This window comes from Megascapheus bottae, chromosome 2 (genome assembly GCF_031878675.1).
Source record: "Megascapheus bottae isolate mThoBot1 chromosome 2, mThoBot2.hap1, whole genome shotgun sequence".
NCBI classification, from domain to species: domain Eukaryota; kingdom Metazoa; phylum Chordata; class Mammalia; order Rodentia; family Geomyidae; genus Megascapheus; species Megascapheus bottae.
Genome location: NC_143510.1, coordinates 18,712,663 through 18,734,238, shown reverse-complemented (window position 1 = coordinate 18,734,238; position 21,576 = coordinate 18,712,663). Strand labels below are relative to the sequence as shown.

General features: G+C 43.7%; 1 protein-coding gene across 4 annotated transcripts in view; it reads left to right on the top strand.

Annotated features, from left to right (window-relative positions):
- Rftn1 (raftlin, lipid raft linker 1) overlaps positions 1-21,576 on the top strand; it is a 199,875-nt gene that overhangs the window by 102,189 nt on the left and 76,110 nt on the right. For all 4 annotated transcript variants that reach the window (XM_090321855.1, XM_090321856.1, XM_090321854.1 and 1 more), the window contains exon 4: positions 11,418-11,517. In XM_090321855.1, coding sequence (XP_090177981.1) covers positions 11,418-11,517 — 100 coding nt within the window. The remainder of the gene's footprint in view (positions 1-11,417; positions 11,518-21,576) is intronic.

Below are 21,576 nucleotides of genomic sequence, written 5' to 3'. Positions count from 1 at the left end.
CCAACCAAAAAGAATAAATGAAATTAAATAAAAGCATCAGATTAGATTGAGCTATGAGATAAAATGATCAGTTTGCTTCTTGGCATTGTCAGAAGAATTTGGGAATCAATTTTTTTTGGTGATGTTAATACTGGGATTTGGTTTCAGGGCCTTACCCTTGTTAGGCAAATGATTTATCACTTGAACCACAGTCCCAGCCTTTGTGCAGTTAGTTTGTTTTTTAGATCTCAGGCTAACTTCACCCAGGCTGACATTCAAGTGTAATCCTCCTGCATCGCTGCTTGAGTAGCTGGCAATACAGATATGTACCACCAGAGGCTTAATTCTTTTGTATGCAGTTATTTCATGTATTTAGTGAAATGAGTATATGTTAACTCTGTGAACTTGGCCGTTTTCATGGTTTAGATATGGGTTATGTGCCAGCCATGATGAACAGCAGAATTGGGGGAAATAGTGTAAATTTCTTGACCAGTTGTTAATTCTGAATCTGCTGAGTTAAGAGAGTTGAAAAACTGTTTGCATTAGGTTTGTGGATAGTTATTTGAATTTTGATAAAATTAGGTGGTCTGTGCCCTGGGATTTAATCTTCTGTGGCTGACGGGGGAGTTTTGTGTTGTAAAGAGGCCAAAGATTGGTGGCAAAAGATATTTAATGACTTCTTGTAAAAAAAAATGGAAGATTTGGTGACTATAGCCAGGAAATCCTAGTAATGACAGTTAACCATTGTTTTTACTAATTCAATTATCCTTCTATATTTATTTTTCATTGCTCTAACAAATATTTGATGCTGGATACTTTATAAAGAACAGAAGTATATGTAATTCACAGTTTTGAAGACTGAAAGTCTTAGTAGCATGGGACTGGCTCTGGTGAGGCAAGTCCTGCCTGCTTCACATGCTGAGATGAGAAGGAAGATGAGATGCTCCTCTTTTGTGCTTGTCCTGCGCCTCTCCTCCTTGCTTGGCTTTTTCACTTCAGGCTGACATTTTACCATGTGAGCTTTTTGGTGGTTAATTGAAGATAAGGATCTCACAGACTTTCCTTCCTGAGCCAGCTTTGGGTCTCTCTTCTCAGACTCCAGCCTCCCCAGTAGCTCTAGGAGGAATGTGAACAGAAGTCTGCTAGGACTATGAAGGAAAATAAGACAGAACATAGTTCTAAGATGGTGGACACTGCTTTATTTTTATATGAGCATAGAGTATCTCGAGTGTATATTTCAACTAAGTATTTATAAGTCACTGACTGCAAGCCCTTGTGCTTGACTCCCTGACCCTCTGGCTTCTTGTGGATGGACCACACAATGCTTAGCAGATGACATTGAGCATCTCCAGGCACTTCTCTGAGTGCATGTGACCTTTCTTTCTTTTTCTTTCTTTCTTTCTCTTTCTTTCTTTCTTTCTTTCTTTCTTTCTTTCTTTCTTTCTCTGTCTGTCTGTCTGTCTTTCTGTCTTTCTTGCTTTCTCATGGGCAAAAGAAAAAAGAATGTCATTATGAGAGGTACTCACTTGTTAAATTGTGTGTATGTGTGTGTGTGTGTTTGTTTGCGTGCACAAGTGCTTGCATGCATTTATCATGCCAGTACTGGAGCATCACCTGGATGCTGTCCCTTAGCTTGGCCACTCAGGCTGGCACTTTACCACTTGAACCATAGCTCCACATCTGGCACTTTCTGCTAACTGGAGATAAAAGTCTCACAGACTTTCTTGCCCAGGCTGGCTTCAAACCATGATCCTCAGATCTCAGTCTCTTGAAGTAGCTAGGATTGCAGGCATGGCCACCAGCACCCAGTTCATGTGTTCTTAAACAGTCTTAATTTCTCTTAACATTTGAGATTTTTCGAGCATGTGGGTTCAATAGCTCTTGGTTTTCCTACCTTTCACTTAGGAAAGATTTGGGTATAAATGCCTAGAATCTCAGATTACTTTTGTGTTTGTCTGACAAATACTCATTTAATATTTTCTTTATTCATTAACTCATTTAACTCATTTAGACCAAGTCTTACCATATAAAGTATGCAAGAAATGAGGACTGCTTATAATGACCACAAAGGGAAAATGAATAGTAGTGATAGTTGTACAGTATTATACATGCATCCATAATGAACTGAATTATTTGCTTAAAATGGTTAATGCTATATAATATAGATTTTACCACAGTAAAAAAAATGAAAAGAGGTGTGGAAAATAGAAGTTGGAAAGACTTTTGAGTATTTCTGATGAAAAGGATAGACCCACCATCATTGTGTTTCCTTTGCCTCTGACTCTTTCACTTGAAGGTTATTTTCTCCCAGAAGTATAGGTGTCTATATTATTATTCTCTATAACTTATTCTTTCTGGGATTTTGCCTTTTTTATAAACTTGACCAGTCAAACATCTCTGAGTAGATGAAACATTCCCAGCCTAAGAACGATTGTACATTTAAGAGAAATTTTTTTTTTGGCCAGTCCTGGGCTTGAGCTCAGGGCCTGAGCACTTGAGCCTCAGCACCACTTCCAGCTTTTTTCTATGTATGTGGTACCAAGGAATCGAACCCGGGTCTTCATGCATGCTAGGCAAGCACTTTAACCACTAGGCCAAACTCCTGGCCCTAAGAGAAATTATTACAGAGAATTCTCAGATACCATTCACCAAGTTTTCCATTACCATCACCATAGTATATTATCAAATTATGAAACCAACACTGACCAGGTACTGGTGGCTCATGTCTATAATCCTAGCAACTTGGAAGGCTTGGAACATGTGAGGATCATGATTCAAAGCTAATTAACCACCAAAAAGCTGGAAAGTAAAGGTGTGGTTTAAGTGGTAAAGCATGAGACCTGAGTGAAAAAAGCCAAGTGAGAGCAGGAGACCCTGAGTATAAGCCCCCAGTACTGGTACCATAAAAACGCACAAACTAAAACTGGTATATTAAACTTCATGGTTAGTTTGTTGGTTTTTTCTGATCCTGGGGCTTAAGCTCAGGGCCTGGGTATTGTCCTTGAGCCTCTGTATGCTCACACAGCGCCACTTCCGGCCTTTTGGAGAACTTTTCTTGCCTGGGCTGGCTTTGAACAGCAATCCTCAAATCTCAGCCTCCTGAGAAATTAGGATTACAATCATGAGCCCCTTGTGTCCAGCTTTCGATTTGTTTTTTGATAGGGTTTTGCTGATGTTGTATGAGGTAACCACGGATTTAATCTTTTGTTTCCTTTTTCCATCCCAAGGTACCACTGTGCATTTACTTATTACATGCTGGTGACTTTTGAGACTAAGTCAGCTTCCTGTTAACTGCTGTTGCTTCATTGTGCCTTTCAGCCTTGCTAATACCGTGCACCTACTGAATTGGATTCATTTTGTCTTGATTCTTGGTGTTCAACACATCACTTCTCTGTCTCAGAATAGCTTTCTGTTCCTCCTTGCTTTGAGGAAAATCCCTTTGGAATGTCTTGGGCTAAGCTCCCCTTAACTCTTCCTTGCCCTGTTTAAATACAATTGGGAGGCTGTGATAGGAAGTGGGCCAGAGCTCTTTTTTAGCTAATAATTTTTCCTGCGGTTATTTTTTTGTCCCAATACTGGGGCTTGAATTCAGAACCTGTTCTTTCACTTGCCTGTTTGGCTCAAGGCCAGTGCTCCACCACTAAGCCAAGATAAATAGCCTCACAGATTTGTCTGCCTGGGTGGGCTTCAAATTGTGATCCTCAGATCTCAGCCTCCAGAGTAGCTAAAATGGCAGATATAAGCCACCAATGCCTGGCTACCCCAAAGATTACTTCTGAGAAATACTCCAGCAGCATCAGGACAATTTTATTTTTCAAGGACCCTCAGCTATCCTCAGTCACACTAGCATAGTAACTTGACAATTTAACAGAACAATCAAACATCAATGGTAAATAGATTGGGTCTCTTTTTAAACTTGATTTGGATCTAGAGTAGCCCCAAAGGCTCCTTGGTAGTCTTGGTTGGCAGCTAGAAGGAGTTTGGGGAAAGTAATTGGATCACAAGAGTTCCAGCTTATTAATCAGTGGATTCATCCTTTGACTTATTATTTGATTAATTCTGGCAGTATTGGAAGGTAGTGGAAATGAGGAGTTGGGGGAAGTAGGCCGCTGAGGGGCGTGGCATAGCTTGGAAGTGTGTAGCTTGTCTCTGGCTCTTTCCTTTTTGGAACTCTACTTCTGTCCATCATGACATAAGTAGCCTTGCCCTACCATGTCATGATGTCTGTCTCATTATTGCCCAGAAACAATGGAACCAAGTGACCATGGGCTGAAACCTCTGAATCTATGAACAAAAGTAAGTCTTTCCTTTTAAGTTGTTTTCTCTCAGGTATGTTGTCACAGCAACAAACATTAGCATAGTATGTTAACTGGAAAGAAAATTGCAAATGTGTTCATGATTTGGCAGATAGCTCACAGCCTTCTTTATGACATAAACAAATATCCTGAAATTGCCTTCTAGGATAATACATCATGGCTTCTTTCTCCTTCCTCTCTTGTTATTCCATCGTTCTTGCCTTAGCTGTTTTTTCTTCTTTCTTCTAACATTTTCATGGGAGAAGGTCTCCAGTCTCAATCCTGGATGCCTTCCCTTTCTCACTAGTGGAACTCTTAGTCTCACACTTTAAATACCATGGGGATACTGATGACTTTCAGATTTACATCTCTTGCCATCCCTCCTGAAGTCCAGACTTGAATACATTTTCAGCTCTCTAACAGCATCCTTCACCCCATGCCTGCTGGTTATATCAAATTCAGTATATCTGAAGCCTAATTGTCCATCTTCCCTCAAACCCCTGCAACCCATGTTTTCCATTGTAACTGTTCTCCCAGTTGCTAGGGCAATCGTCCTTGGCGTTATCCTCATCTGCTTTAATTCCCTACAACCTGTCCATGTTAAAACTGTGAAGATTCTACCTTGAAAAAAGAGTCCGTCACATACCACTGGTAGCTACACTGTTAACAGTCCACTTGAGTCTACTGACATCTCTTCACTATTTCTAAGGTATTCTCAGAGCTGCCCTCTGTAGCCAGATGGATCCTTTTAAAATAAATCAGATCATGTCTTATCTTTGTGCAGGGCCCTCCGGGACTTTCCATGTTTTCACTGTGGCCTGTGGAGTTTACATTATCTGGTTCCCATGGATTCCTGATAGTAAAAGATACTGAAGTTGAACAAGTTCCAGTAAATTTCCCCAAGGCTCCCAGCTGGCAGATGGAGTGAACACATCTTGTAGTTAGCTCTAGAACGTACAGCTTTTAACTCACAAATTCAGAGATTGAGAATAATGAAGACAGCTGGGTACCAGTGGCTTCTTACTAGGCTGAGATCTGAGGAGTGTGGTTTGAAGCCAGTCCAGGTAGGAAAATCTGTGAGTCTTTTATCTCCAGTTATCTACCAAAATTCCAGAAGTGAAGCTGTGGCTCAAGTGGTAGGAGGCCAGCCTGAAAAAACTAAAGGATAGCACCCAGCCCCTGAATACAAGCCCGAGTATGGCATTAAAAAAATAAAAAGGCCTGGAGTTTGGGCTAGTAGTAGTTTGCCTAGTATCTACAAAGACCCAGGTTTAATTCCATGGTACCATATATATAGAAAAAGTCGGAGGTGGTCCTGTGGCTCAAGTGGCAGAGCGCTAGCCTTGAGAAAGCCCAAGGACAGTGTTTGGGCCCTGAGTACAAGGCCCAGAACTGGCAAAAAAAAAAAAATGGAGTGTGGGGGCTGGGAGTTTGGCCTAGTGATAGAGTGCTTGCCTAGCATGCATGAAGACCCGGGTTCGATTCCTCGGTACCCCACATACATAGCAAAAAGCCAGAAGTGGTGCTGAGGCTCAAGTGGTAGAGTGCTAGCCTTGAGAAAGTCCAAGGACAGTGCTCAAGGCCTGAGCTCAAGCCCAGGACTGGCAAAAAAAAAAAAATGGAGTGTGGCCTTGTGATAGAGTGCTTACCTAGCATGCATGAAGCCCTGAGTTCAATTCCTCAATACCACATACACAGATAAAGCTGAAAGTGGTGCTATAGCTCCAGTGGTGGAGCCCTAGCCTTGAGAAAGCTCAAGGACAGCGCTCAGACCTGTTAAAAGCCCCAGGCCTGGCAAAAAAAAAAATTATGACTTAGTCTTTCTAAAGAATCACACTATTTGAGCTCTCCTTGGAGTCTATTACACGTTAGTTAATTCATTTGTAACCACTTGCATACCACCCAGTGGGTTTACTTACAGATTTATAAGCACATTCTAGCTACTGCGAATGAGGAAAAACATGCAACCAGTGTTTTTTCTATGTCTGGCTCACTTCACTTGATGTATCAGGAAATGGCAGATACAAGAGTAGGGATGGGTCCAAGAGGAAAAGGGTGCAGGAAGGAAGAGAGGAAGTGGGGAGAATCAGTCAAGAATTTATTGCATATACCATGAAATTCGGGAAAATGAGGGAAGGGGGTGGGTTGAAGAGAGTAGGAAATGTTGAAGGGCTAACATAGATCAAGATGTACTGTAAACATAAACTGTTTTGTTAAGTGCACAAAATTGTGCTATATATCCTACAAAAATTAAAATGGGAAAAAGGAAGGATTGTAAAGGGTGAGTGGAAATGTTGAAAGGGTGACAGTGATCAAGATGCACTATATTCATAAACTGCCTTGTTGAATGGCAACTTATTTGTACAACTGCTTAACGAAAACAAATATATATATATGTATATATATATATATATGTATGTATATAGCCAGTCCTGTGCTTGGGCTCAGGGCTTAAGCACTGTCCTTGGATTTTTCTCAAGGCTAGAGCTCTACTTCTTGAGCCACAGCTCAAGTGGTACTAAGGAATCTAACCCAGGTTTTCATACATGCTAGGCAAGCACTCTATCACTATGCCAAATTCTCAGCCAATAAAAGTATTTTTAAAATTATTCATAATTCACCATTAGCCCTGCTGTTCCCAGAGAGCCATCCTTTTTTGTTTGTATTCCTGGATTTTGAACTCAAGGTCTCAGACTTCCTCAGTGGGTACTCTCACCGACTGATCCACACATTCAGCCCTGCATTTGTTTGGTTACTTTTGAGGTAGAAGCAGCTTTCCATTGAGAAGGAGTCTCATGGACATTTTTCTGCCTGGGCAGGCCTTGAATTTCAGTCCTAACCATCTCTATCTTCCAAGTAAGGGTTATAGATATGACTGGTGATACCTGGCTCAACCTTTTCGTTATAATTTAATCACATATTACTCTATCATTTCCAGAACTGGTAGTTTTTTATCCTTTGGTCCAAGGGATGTTTGGTGGTTTCCCAGGTCATTTCTTCAGACCATACAATTGCATGGCCTTTTGTGACACATAACTGGTATTTCCCCACCCTGCAAGGGAGTGGCCCGTGCTTTTTCAGCTGGGAGTTGCACTTGAATGCATCTCCTCTAGATGACTAGATATCTGGTCCCTTGTGACAAAAGCCTTTGGGTAGCCAGGCCCTGGCCCCTAGAAGTCCCATTGGGAGATACTCACTTCCCTCTCTCAAGGTGGTTGCTGGGGATGCAGAACACTTGTTGCTTAAAGAGGCTGCTGTCAGGTGCTGATAGGATCGTGTGTGTGAGTCTCCACTTGTCATCCAATGAGAGGCCTGTTCTGAATACAAAGATCCCTTATCTTCTACTTCCGGAACTGAAGTCACTTTTTATGATCTATAATATATTGTGACAAAGGTAGGGGCTCAGAAGAATACTATTTATTACCTCATGGTATCTGTCGTTTATCTGGGTTAGCTCTTCAGGACCTCAACAGGTTGCTGTGTTGGTGTTGGCTGAGGCTATGGTCTAAGAAGCTTGACTGGGCAAAAGTTAACTCCTCAGGTTGTTGGCAGAAAATATCTCTTGTACTCACAAGACTGAGATTCCTGCTCTCTTGTCAGCTGTCGGTCAGAGGCTGTCCACAGTTCTTTGTCATATGATACTTGGATGTCATGACAGTGTCTTACAAGCCAGTCAGGGAACCTCTAGCTCTAGTCCACAGGGTAGAGTCTTTTAGAGCCCAGTACAATTGCAGGATGTTCCTACCATCCTCGCTGTATTTACTGAGTACACGTGATCCACATGTCTGGCCCCCACTCCAGGAAAGAGAACACACAAAAGTGTTAACACTGGCAATGTAGGGTGTATTCACCATGGTAACTGTGTTGCTACTGCTTGTTACCGAGAACTCTTGGAACTCCCTCTGTCAACCCCATGGATAGGCTTTGCTAGTAGACCCTTGAATAGGATCGGGCGCAGGAAGAGGATTTTGTATGATTTCAGTATGTCCCCCAGACTTGACCCCTCCTGGGCCCCATCTGTACCCTGACAAAGTACTGACATGAAGGCCTGAACAGCAGCATTTTTCTTGGAGAGCTCATGGAGCCTGTTGCCTTTGCTCCTTTGTGGCCACCTTTATTGGCCACTTGTTGTGCCAATTCTTCTTTTATGTGTGTCAGTACTGCATTTGAACTCAGAGTCTGAGCACTGTCCCTTAGTTTTGTTTTTTTTTTCCTCAAAACTAGCACACTACCACTTGAGCTATATCTCTTCCTGGCTTTTTGCTGGTTGATTGGACATAAGAGTCTCTTCGGTTTGTTTGCCTAGGCTGGTTTAGAACCTCAATCCTCAGATTTCAACCTGTTGAGTAGCTAGGATTACAGATGTGAGTCACTAGCACCAGGCTGTGGAGTCAATTCTTTTTTGTTTTGTTTTTGTTTTGCCAGGCCCTGAACTCAGGGTCTGAGCCCTGTCCCTGGGCTTTCTCAAGGCTAGAGCTCTACCACTTGAGCCATAGCACCACTTCTGGCTTTTTTTCTATGTATGTGGTACCAAGGAAATCGAACCCGGGTCTTCATGCATGCTAGGCAAGCACTCTACCACTTGGCCAAACTCCCAGCCATGTGGAGTCAATTTTTAAAAACAGAGAAGGCTTTTCAAGTGTTCCTGTATTGCCTCAATTCACAGTGGGTTTGAGTTCCAAGAAACAGGTCAAGGTAATTTCTTTGTGGTTCATCTTGAAAAGTCCTAATGCCTTTTCTTGTCAGTCCTTTAGCCTCCTTTCAGTTCAGATGTAGCTGCATTAACTATTGGATGAAGTGAACCAGAGATGCCATTCTTGTTACAGGACTTCTTGTTCCAGAACTAAAAAGTTGTTAGATTCTGTGCTAATTCTTTGATTCCTTATGAGTCTGAGCTATGAGTTGCTCATAGAAAGACTCCTTTTCTTCTTAGGCGTGTCTCAGTGTCATTAGTGTTCATTTGTCTTAAATAATTAGTTTTTCTGACCTGAATCACTTAAGAGTGCAATGGCCATTTATAAGTAACCTTGGATAGCTGTTCTATTTGTTTCCATGTGATAGAGAGCTGAGGTTGTGTGTGTGTGTGTGTGTGTGTGTGTGTGTGTGTGTGTGTACTAGGGTTTGAACTCAAGGCCTCATGTTTGCTCAGCTTGCTTGTTCAGCAAATGCTCTACTATTTGAGCCATGCCTCTGTCAAGAATTTTGCTGGTTAACTGGAGGTGGACTCTCCTAGACTTTTCTGCCGGAAATGGCTTTGAACCATGATCCAACCTCTTGAATAGATAGGAATGACCAGGCCCTGGTTAGGATTTTATATTTTAGAAATTCCTCTCCCCTACCATTGCTTTTTAAAAACCATATAACACTTAGGACAGTATGTCTTGATCAAGGCTTCTCTTTTGAAAGTCTGGATCTTCTGTTTTAGTTTATATGGGAGGAATGAGAACATGAGTCTCATCTCTTAAGTGTTAAGATAGAGGCCAAGGTACAGAGTTTATTTTATTCTGTTAGGATTCATTTAATCCAGGTTGACTGGCTTGAAATCAATTTATTCTTTAGCATTTCAAACATATGTGCCTCATTACGCTACCCCAGAAAGGATATGTAAAAAGGAAAAATTAAAATAAGCTATTGAAGTTTGCTTACCAAACCACAGTGTCACACCTGGGGAAAGCCAAATCCTCTTTAATGTTTTTTTTTTCGCTTTTCAGATTTCATGTAAATCATACCCAGATGGTTAATGATATCATAAATTGCTTTTAACACTACATAAGAATTGTAGAAATTCATTTTGAAAGTATTATGACAAATATGTATTTAGAAACTAGGGTAAAATGACATATGTGTCTCAGGGTACGGTATGAAAGCCACTTGCACACTAGCCAGGTCCAGCTAGGGCCCCTCTGTGGAACAGCTCACAAGGGGCCTGGAGTTTCCCATCCCTCCTCAGCCAGGGATGGGAGGGGCTGTGTATGAAGTGTGAGCCAGGACTTGAGTGTCGGCAGCCACACCTAAGCACATTCCATTGAGTCCTAGCTGGGTCTTATTCCCTAGGCCTGGTTGGGCCAAGGAATCCCTGTCCAATACCACGTGGCCCCCAGAAGTTTCCCAGTCCAACCTTAATGTCACTCAGAGAAGGCCACAACAGGATTTTTTACATTTTAGAATATAAAGGGATGTCGAGGTAGGTGGCTTTTCTCTTTGGGGAGCACCATATCACAAGCGTGTCAGCGCAGCACTGGAGACGGCAGGACTAGGCAGTACCTCCCTTTATCCTGTCACTCCTCGTTCCACCCTTTTCCCTCAGAACTTCTGCTTTCAGTTGCCCTGAGCTTTCTGTGACACTTCTTTAATTTGGTTGTATTGTGCCAGATGGCAAGATCTTTGAAAGGAATGAGTAGTTTTAAAGTCTTTTAAAAAAAATGAATCCTTGAATTTTTAAGTGATAGATGAATATATTCTGTTCACGAAATAGTGAATAAAATTGGAGATTACAACTGAAGTCAGTTATAATCATTCTCCACACCGGCCCTGGTTTCCTCAGGCCCTCTCTGTTCCCAGACATAACTGTTGTTAACCGCTGGTGCGTGCATGCGTGCATTCGTGTGCGTGTATGGTGTGTGTGTACGTGTGTGAACCATTTTGTACTAAACTCATAATTCTATAATGATGTATTTTACATGTATAATGATGTATTTCACATGAAGATCAGATGTCTTAGAAATTCCCCTCCCTTCCCCTCTTCCCTTCTCCTTCCCTTTCCTCTCCCTCTCCTTCCTCTCCCTCTCCTTCCCTCCCCACCCTTTCTTCTACCCTATCCCATCTTTCTCCTTCCTTTCCCTCTCCCCTTTATCTCCTCCCCTTGACAGGATCTTTGTATCTAGTGGCCTCAAACTCTCAGTCCTCCTGCCTCAGTCTCTATAGAGTACTGAGATTACAGTGCCATCATGTTTGGCTTTCCTGGAGGTCATTTGATGACATAGACCTTTATATATTCTTTGCACTTTCTATCATAAATTTTCATCGGTGTTGCTTTTAGCAGCTACTTTCAGAACAGAATTTGGGGCTTTGTCCAATATCCAATGATTGTTTTGTTCTTTTAATTGTGGACAACCTCAATCCTTGTGTGTTTTCTTTCCTCAGATCTCAGAAAAGTGATCTTCACAATGAAGTCTACATCTTGGAATTAGATTGCTCTTCCTCCTTAGACCACCAAAAACTCATCCCAGACTTCGTTAAGAAGGTGAGCATGGGGATTGGGGCCTAATGAGACAGGTTGGCAGAGTGTGTGCTCCAGAGGACAGATAGGTGAGTGGGTTTGAGTGTCAGCTACACTCCAGATGCTTTGGATGGAGGTAGAGGTGGAGCTGTGGCAGCTGTGGCGGGGGACTGCTCCCACACGCCATTCAGGCTGGAGTTGACGCTGGAGCAAGGTGGCCTTTCCCTCTTCCTGGCAGGCTGGTGGGACTCTGCATCCCATCTTGTGGAGCTGGCATGGTGCTACCAGCTCACAGGCCTGCCAGCTCACTACGGAGGCTCTGCTCCTCACTCAAGGTGGCCTGACTTTTTCCCCCACCTTCCTCTTAAGCCTCCTTCCTTTCCTAGCAAGGGGACGTCGAACAGTCACATGCCTCTGGCGTGTAAATGTACCAGGAAACAGTGACTAAAGGCAGAAAATTGATATGTGCCCAGACACATGTCTGGTTCTGAGATTTTTGTCCTCCCACACGAGGCTTGATGCTCAATTGTGGGGCTTACTTGAGTTTCGATATGATACTCCATCAGGCTGAGGTTGACGACTGTGTTTATCTGATCTTGTTCTCCCCCACTCAGTCTTTCAGCTTACTGCTATGAGTTACTTGTTTATGATGGGGTCTGACACAGCATCGCTAGGTTGTTCCAGAGGGCACTAACCCACTGATGTGGTCTCTAGACACAGCATGGGGCGTAGGAGGCTTCTGCAACATAATGATACTTGAGGTTAACAATAGGCTGCTTTTGTTGTGCCAGTACTGGGGCTTGAACTCAGAACTTGGCACACCTGCTTGTCTCCTCAGGGCTGGTGCTCTTATCACTTAGGCCATATCTCCACATCTGTCTTTTTACTGGTTAATTGGATGAGTCATCTTTTGTCTGCCCAGGCTGGCTTCAAAGCTTGATCCTCAGAGCTCAGCCTCTCACAATACACTTTTTTTTTTTTTTGAAATGTAAGTACATAAGTCCATTCTGAAATAAAGATAACAGTCATAGTAGACCAGTTACATAAACCCGTTACTGGTGTTTCTTTTCTGGCTCTGTTTACAACATAATTGTGTAGGATCTAGTTTCCTATGACAGGCCACGCAGTGGGTCTGTTTATACCACCATCCTCACAAACCAAGGGGTCACACTGTGCACTGTGAAGATGTGACAGCTACCATGTCATAGGTGATAGGAATCTTGAGCTCCATTGTTTTCTTAGTCTCTGCAGGGGACATACAGCCTGTCATTGGTGGAGTCTAACTGCAGTGCTCAGGTCTCTCACCCTACACAGGTGGCTGTGGTGCACTTGAGATCTAAACATCCAGCTAGTGAGTTGATGATAAATCTCAGTGGCTGTCAATGTTAGGGTCAGTAGTAGCCTTGGGTACTGGGATATAGGGAACAAGCCAACCTCAGTTCAGTTCCCCCCCTCGTGTTGTCACAAATGGCAGGTGGTCCTTGCAGATGAGCATGGCTAGCTGAGAAACAGGTGGACTGTTGTGGTTCATTAGGATGCTTGAGTGGATCTGGGAAGGGTGAGGGTGTGTGCTGAGGCAGCCACACTGGGCCAGCGTGGGGAGCCTCTCTGCAGAGGGGAACAGTGTGTGTGAGGATCTGAGACAGGAGGGATTGTCTACAATTGAAACCAGGTTTTTATATTCAGGAGTCCTAAGTATTAGGTCTGACTACGTGCCTCCATGTGTCAAATAAATAGACATGGTGAATGGAAGAGAAGAGGTTCATTACATGGCAGGCACAGGAAGCCAGCATTTCAGTATGTCTTCAGAAGTACAAATGCTGTCTTTGGGTTACATAAGGAGAATTGAGGGCAGGGGGATGAGAAAGGTATGTAAAGTTAAAATAGTCCCAAGGCCTTGTTGACTATTAGCTCAGCCTTTGTCCCAAAAGGAATTCCAAAGAAGTGATTACTTTATTACTAGAATGGAACAGAAACAAGGTGATCTCCTGACGTTTTATTTATTTATTTTCTGTTTGCTTTAAGGTAATCAGAAGCAGATATTGCTTGTGTGGGGGGCCGTTTGTCTTCCACATAAAATTGCTTCTCAGTTGGTCTGGTCTTGGTGTCTGTGGCAATCACACAGTTGACTGCACCTCAGATCAAAGGCCACAGATTAAAAGGTTGGGGGCTTTTAGTTAGTTCACAAGACCCAGCAAAGGCATTTTTCAAGTTGCTTCTTACAGAATCATAAGAGGAGTCACTGTGGAGAGAGGTAGTGAAGGCCAGAAAGTCTCGGGACTCAGATGCCATAGCAGTGGGAGAAATTTTGTAGAAGAATGAAATAATAGGTTGTCATGTAAAAGGGTTTGTTGTCTCTTTCTTCATATATTTACTTAGCATTTGGGCTTTTAAGGCCCTTGGACAACCAACCTATCCTAGAGGGAAGGAACCAGAATCAAGATCACAGAGCCAAGAAGATCTCATTAGTCAACATTTCTGGCAGTTCCGCCAGAATGGTGGAAATTCTGTCTACTTTGACAGAACTGTTTACTTGGAAGGGAAGAGGCAGACAGTTTATACCTGCCTACTTCAGATATCTATAGATGAAGGGCTGTGTTCTTCAGATTACTGCAAACACATAACCAGCTGAAGTAATCATGGGATGGAGCTTGGTCTCAACAAAATCAGATCACTGTATAACTAACGGACTGATAGGTTGCTTTGTGGCCATATTGAGTGTTGAGGAGGAACTAGCTAGGTTGGCGGGGTGTTTGACTGTTGGTTCTGTAATACTGAGATGGAAATGGATGTTTGTCTTACAGTAGGAAACTTCACTTACAAGATTCCTAGAAGACATTAGTCAGATTTTGTTTCACTTTTCCCTTCTAGCACTGTTTCCTCCCACCCCTGTTCATATGTGCATATGTGTGTGTCTGCATTTGTGCACTAATTTGGTTACACAGCTTTATCTATATAAGACTTTCTGTGTTTAATCTCTGAATAGGATGCACTTTAAAGCTCACCATAGCTAGGCTTAGGTGAGTCCTGCCTGTAATTGTAGCTACTCAGGACGCTGAAATCTGAAGATAAAGATGTGACACCAGCCAGGGCAGGAGAGTCTGTGAATCTCTATCACCAATTAACTACTAAGAAAATGGAAGTGAAGGGGTGGCTCAAGTGGTAGAGTACTAGTCTTGAGCAAAAAAGCTATAGGATAGCATCCAGGTTCTGAGTTCAAACTCCAGCTCCTCCTTCTTCACCCCCCCTTTAAAAAAAAACCTAGAGAAATAAAAGTTTGCCATATCATCCTGTTCCTACTGTAATAACCTAATTTCAGATTTAAAAACAATTGGATCTGAAAAATAATTTAAAACAACCAAAATTACTGGACCCAGACAGACTAGACAACATAGAGCCTGAAATTTCTGCTCAGGAGTTTGCCTCCGGGTGTGTACCCCCGTCTCTCACCTCTGACGAAAGGGGCTTATGGTTCGTCCTTGAGGTCACACCACTAGGCAGCTCACATGTGTCCTTCCTTCCTCCGTGTGTGAGGGCTGGGCTTGGATAGCTTCAGCATTTATGGCTGCTGCTGTTGCTTGCTGCAGCTTTAGTTTCTAGTCCAATAGCCATGACAACCAGAGAATGGGGACAAAATGATATGATGAGGCCTCTCCCTCTGCTCATCTGTTCTACTCTTGGACTGTCATGGAAACACCACTTCTGAGTTTCAAGAACAAAGGTAACCCAGATGTCCTTCTCCTGTTTCTAAAGATGACAGAAAGTTTCCTTGGTATAAATGTTTGTCAGTACATAGGTAGAAGGCCACAGGTGCATCTTGGAAAGAGGTGGATTAAAACCTATTTGTGCATTGTCAGTACTTAGTGACTGGCATAGCTCGTGGGGTGTGTGTGTGTGTGTGTGTGTGATGACACTTGTTAATTGCTGTTCATTTAGGCCAAAATGAAGCTGTGTCACTGGCTGCTACAGCTTGTCGCCATTATTTTTTTTATCTAGGCCATTATTTAGTCTGAAATAATGGCTCCTGTTCCAATGAAATAATGGCTCCTGTTCCAATGACAAGTAGATTCGTTTTGGGACAAGATGGTAATTAACTTGTTTGGTCATTGTTCCATCACGCCAGATACGCTCATACTCTTCTCTGCATATGAGAATTACATTCAAAATGAATAGATTTATTTTCTTTCTAAGGACAATGTCCTGGTATATTGTTTTGCCACCAAATGTTTGAAATGAGCAGAACCTTTGGCTAGAGAACAGGAATTGGAGGAGGGAGAGATTGCATGATTTCCCACTATTAGGAAAAACAAAGTCATTTGTAATCTATGTCACGTATAATTAACCGAAGGGGCTGTTGTGATTTTTGCATAGAGGGCCACGGGCTTCTGAATCTTCCCATCTGGTTTTAGGAGCTCTCTGAGTAAGTCCCTTTGCTGGGTTCTGCTCTTCTCTCATTCCCTGCCATGTTTAGCCAGCCTGCCTTTATGAAATTCCTTATTATGGACCACACAACAGTTGACATGCAGAATTATGGGCAGATTCGGCGAGAACATGTTTTCTGAGTCCTAGAGCCAAGTGCTTGAGGGACAAAGAGTTGAGAGACTGTGTGTGTGTGTGTGTGTGTGTGTGTGTGTGTGTGTGTGTGTGTGTGTGTGTGTGTGTGTATGTGCATGTGCGCGCGAGAGAGACAGAGATAGACAGAGATAGAGAGACAGATAGAAACAGAGAGAGACCCTACAATTCCTTAAGGACTCAGGCTTGATAGTTGTCCTGAGGTAGACACAGAACCTGCCTGTGTGGCCCATGGTGGCATGTCCTGTCTTCCAAGTTCCCAGGGGATTATAAAGAGGAGGCGGGTAGAATGAAGAGCCTGCAGCAGCTCATTCAAGAAAAAAAATGTCCAAATTATTACCAGCATTTGGGAGTCTGGCACACATTTTCTGTCTTAACAGTGAGTCTGTGAAAGAGTCTAAGCAGGCAGGAAAGCAGTGGCTTCTCCTCAGAGAGGATCTGGGAGTTCAGAGGAGGAGGTCCTGACCTGGGGATGGGGGTGAAGTGGGGGACCCTGCCTTCCCTAGGGCCGCAAAGAGAAGGGAGCAGTAGGGTTGTTCTTGGCCTCTTTGGAGAATGTTCTAGAGAGCTGTGTTGTACAAAAAGGACTCTGCAGAGTGAGAAATTGATGATGGAGAGACTTGGGGCAGGTGGATGGTACAGTTCCTGATGGATAGGAGCATGAATGAAGGCCCAACGCTAAGATGCTGTTGCATCTTGTTTGGCTCATGAGTGAGATGGACAAAGGGAAAGGAGTTATGTTCTCACCCATGGAGTAGGGTGAAGCCAAGCTATGAGAAGGTGGGTTTCAGTGCATCAAACAGGCTTACCTTGGGGGAAGCAGGGATTTATGTACAACCCAGAGTAGGAATGCAGGGGAAATATCTCTCTCTCTCTCTCTCTCTCTCTCTCTCTCTCTCTCTCTCTCTCTCTCTCTCTCTCTCTCTCTCTCTCTCTCCCTCCCTCCCTCCCTCCCTCTCTCTCACTCTCTCTCACTCTCTCTCCCTCTCTCTCTCCCTCTCCCTCTCTCCCTCTCCCTCTCTCCCTCCCCCCCCTCTCTCTCCCTCTCTCTCTCTCTCCCTCCCCCCTCTCTCTCCCTCCCCCCTCTCTCTCTGCCTTTCCTTCTCTTCTCCTTTTTTCCTTGTCTCCTTCCTTCTCTCTCTGTCTCCCTCCCACTCTCACTCCTTCCTTCCCTCCTTTCCTCCTTCCCTTCCTCTCTCTTTTCCCTTCTTCTCTAAAAGATACACTGTTGGTTCGTATTATTTACATATTGATAACTTTATTTTGATTTAAAATGGGAATCATACCTGATGACTCTCACACTTCTAATCCTAGCTACTCAAGTGGCTATGGTCTGCTCACCCCAGACAGAAATGTCTATGAGATTCCATCTCTATCCAGTGTAAAGCTGGGCTGGAAGCATGACTTGAGTGATAGAGTATCAGCCATGCAAGCTGAGCCACAACATTAAATATGCTTTTATTCCATGGAAAGTGCTATCTAAAGCACTTTGCATTTGCTATACCCTTAATCCCTATAACTCCTAGGAAGGTTTGTTTTCCTGATAGTTGCAGAAACTGAAGCACAGGAGATTGTATCTTGCCAATGATCCATGTGACCTACTCACAAACTCCAGGTATCTTACACCCAGGCTTCAGGGTGATGGCTGTCCCTCCACTCTGTCCAGTGGAGGAAAACCCATGGGCAGAAGCTTAGAGGCCTGGATTTAGCAAAATATACTTGAGTCATAATTCCATATGGCACTGGTGATGCCAGCTAAGGAAAGAGCAGGTGATTTTTCACATCTTGACTCTCCTTTTACTGAAGCAGCATACTGGAATTGTAGAACTCTGCCTGGGGTGCATAAATGACTCATGATTTACTTCCTGGTTGATTATTGAGTATTCAGAGCCTCATTTCTACAAGTGCAGTGCAGAGTCTAATTTTAATTAGTACAACATGTCAATTCAGAGTAAAGAGAAAATCATGTTAAAAAGGCTTTCCCGAGCTCGTTGCCCCTCCATTTAGACCCAAATCAAGACATGTGACATTTTTGAAAAGCAAAAGAGGTAAGGGCCAGACTCTGGTGGATCATTCCTATCATTTTAGCTACTCAGGAGGCAGAGATCAGAGGATTACAGTTCAAAGCCAGCCTGGACAGGAAAGTCTGTGAGACTCATATCTCCAGTGAACCAGCAAAAAACAAAAGGCCAGAAGAGGATCTGTGGCTCAAGTAGTAGAGCATCATCCTTGGTTGGAAAAGCTAAAGGTCCTGGGAGAAAACAAAAACTGAGGGACCTCTTGGAAATGAGGGGTTCGCTAGAGTGGAGGAAAAGTGAGCTAGAGTCTTGCTGTGGTAGGGTGGGCAGAGGTCTCTATTGAGTCTTCAGAACTCAGTGAATGCTTGTCAGGTCAATGGAGAATTGTGAGAAAAAGTATAGAGGAAGAATCACAATGTCTGCTCTGTCAAAGAAGAGAAGAGAGGACCCAAGATGACACTGGGATGGATGACAGAGGCCTAAGGGAATTCACCCGTAATGATAGCATGAAGAGCCCTGGGGGGAGGAGGGGCACAGAGGACACAAGATTGGTGATAGACCTGTTAGGGGCCATGGACGCCCTTGAAGGAACATTCTGGAAGGTAGCTGTTGTTGGCTTGGAACTGAAGAGGAAGCTAACCATGGGCTCTGGGAGCCCTGTGTTCATCTCCAGGCAGCCGCCGTCACCCCAGCTTATAGATGCCTGCTAGAAACACAGACCTAGTGTTACTGCTCTGTTGTTGGGCCAGCTAGTTGCCTCTGCTTTGTTTTCCAAAACTTGGCTGTATTTATCTTATCTTGGTGAAGACTTGGCTTTCAGTGTGAGCAGGTCAAGCATTCTTGAAATAGTGGGTGCAGGAACTTTCTTCCAGTTCATTATGAAGTGCTGATCCTCTTGTAAAGGTCTGAGAACCAGGAAGAACTTCCACAAAACAGAGGAGGACAGCAGGGTAGGGTACTACAGAGGGCCTCACTGGATGGTTTCCCAGCAGCCAAGTGGCCAGGTTGGAAGGGCCCACTGGACTCTGCCACCAGGGGCCCCTGATCAGTCATAGAAAAGCCATGGTTGTAGGGTGGGTTGTAGGAGCCTCCCTGTCAGGGTTTAAGAATAAAAAAATACATTTGGAAAAAAAGGAAACGAGAGCTAAGACAGGTGCAAGGAAATTTCAATTGTTTTAAATAGGAGAAATAACTGATTTCTGTTCTGTCTTGTTTTTTGGTGATACTAGTGATTTGAACTCAAAGCCTGGTGTGTGCTAGATAGGAACCCTCTATCACATGAGCCATACCTGCAGCTCTTTTTGCTTCATATTTTGAAAAAAAAATGTCTTTTGTTGTGCCGAGGACCGGCCTCAGCCTCTGGTCCTCCTACCTATACCTTCTGAGTAGCTGGGTTTACAGGCTATGCTGTCAAACACAACGTGTTGAGATGGGGCTTTGTTAACTTTTGGGGTGGGGCTGGACTAGCCAATCTGTTTTTAAAGGGTGAAAGATGCCAGTAGGGAGGGAAGTTTCTGAAAGTCAGAGGTAACAAAAGATGAAGGTGGGTATCATACAGGGCGGGTGTCTTTTACTCTGGAATGGGATGCCCCTCATCCTCAGAGACCCAGGAAGACAGGAAGAAGGTTCCCAGTTTAGATTTCACAGTAGGGTTGAAATGTGGGAGCTGCTGCCCGGAAGTCCGTGTTCTTTCAAAGTTTCTCTACTGTTCTGGCCTCCCTGTGTCCTCCAGCCTCCTGCTACTTTGATTGGCCCAGGATTCTCCTCTTCTGTCCAGAGAAATCAGCCAAAGTCATTTTGAGCCCACAGAGAGGTAGGAGTTCATAGACTGGTCAAAATGACTCCTTAGGAAAGAGGATATATGCTTCAGCTCTATTTTCTCCATGTTCAAGAATCTATGATGGGTACTGGGGATTCCATCTTGTTTCTTGGGACAGCTTTTCCAGGGTCTGCCATGTGGCCTGTCAGGGAATACTTGAATAGGTTAGTACCCTGGTCACAGGACACCTGCAGTCTAGCTGAGGATATGACGTAGGACAAATGGTTGCATGGGAGGTGTTTCATCAAGTGGGTAAGTGCCTGGAGTAGTGAAGGGCCTGACCAGGAGATACTGCAGAGAGAGAGGTCTGAGGGTGTGAGATATAGGGGTGGGTATAGCTTGGACCTAGCCAATGGGGTGGGAGAGAGCAGGTTTGGGTGAAGCGAGCCTTACCAGGTTAAGGATATGGGTCTTCATCCACGTGATTGGAAGGAAGCCATTGAGGGGTTTGAGGAGGAGCAGAGGATTCTGGGTACATTGCCGAAGGATGAGAATGGCTGTGATGGTAACCAGAGTTACCTTAGGATGTGGTCTGTGCACTCCCTTATTGGAGCAGCTCTTCATGGACATTCTGGTTTAGCATAGGTGGTGGCATCGTGGCAGAAGTATGGAGAGAGTAGGGTAGATTTAAAAACATGCAAAGTTAGGCATTGATGGTTCCTGCCAGGAATCCTAGCTACTTAGGATTTGAACCCAACCCTGGCAGACAAATATGAGAGAATCTAAACAAAAGCTGGAAGTGGAGATGTGGCTTAAGTGGCAGAGTGCCAGCCTACCACTGGAGCTAAAGGACAATGCCCTGGTACTGCCCCACCCCTGAAAAAAAAAACATTGAGTCAGGCTGCTCCCCAGGTCTGGGATCACAGGGTGTGGTAGAGACAGAGGGGCCACCCACGGTGTCTAGCTCGTGCAGCTGTTTGGATTGTAATGAGAAGCCAGTACCCTCAGAACTCAGAGACAGCCCTGTATCATTCCCATGACAGGTCTGAAGTTTTATCTTTTTAATTTAAGATGTTCTTTCTTTCAAATGCTGATGGCTCTTGCCTGTAATCTTAGGTGTTCAGAAGGCTGGCTCAGAGGATAGAGGTTCAAAACCAGTCAAGAAAGTCCATGAGACCTTATTTCCATTTAATTACTAAAAAGCTGGAAGTAGAGGTATGGCTCAAGTAGTAAATCACCAGCCTTGTGTGAAAAAGCCAAGTGAGATCTCAAGGTGCTAAGTTCAAGTCCCAGTACAGGCAAACAAAGATATTCTTCCTTCCCATTTGTTCAGTTATCTTCATTGTTCTCAATATAATTTTTTATTAAACAAACTGAATTTTAATATGTTCCCATGGAATTAGATCTTAATGAGGTTAAGCATTTGATGTCATTTTTTTCATATTTAGGGCATATATCACATGAAATAATGATAATGAACTTACAATTAAGTCAGGAGTCATCAGGTGAGGTCCCTGTGAATGGCATGGAGACAGGTATGGAACAGAAGAGCACAGCAGGCAGGCAAGCAGCCTGGGGCCCTTTGTGGTATTTTCCGAGACATGCCTGCATCTAGGGAAACAGAAGTGTCTCCCATGCTCATGGAGCAGATCCCAAGGACAGGTGGTCCCTGTGTGTCTGTGTGACCCAGCTCCATCACTGTCACCTCGATGTGACTTCCTCCCTTCTAGAAAT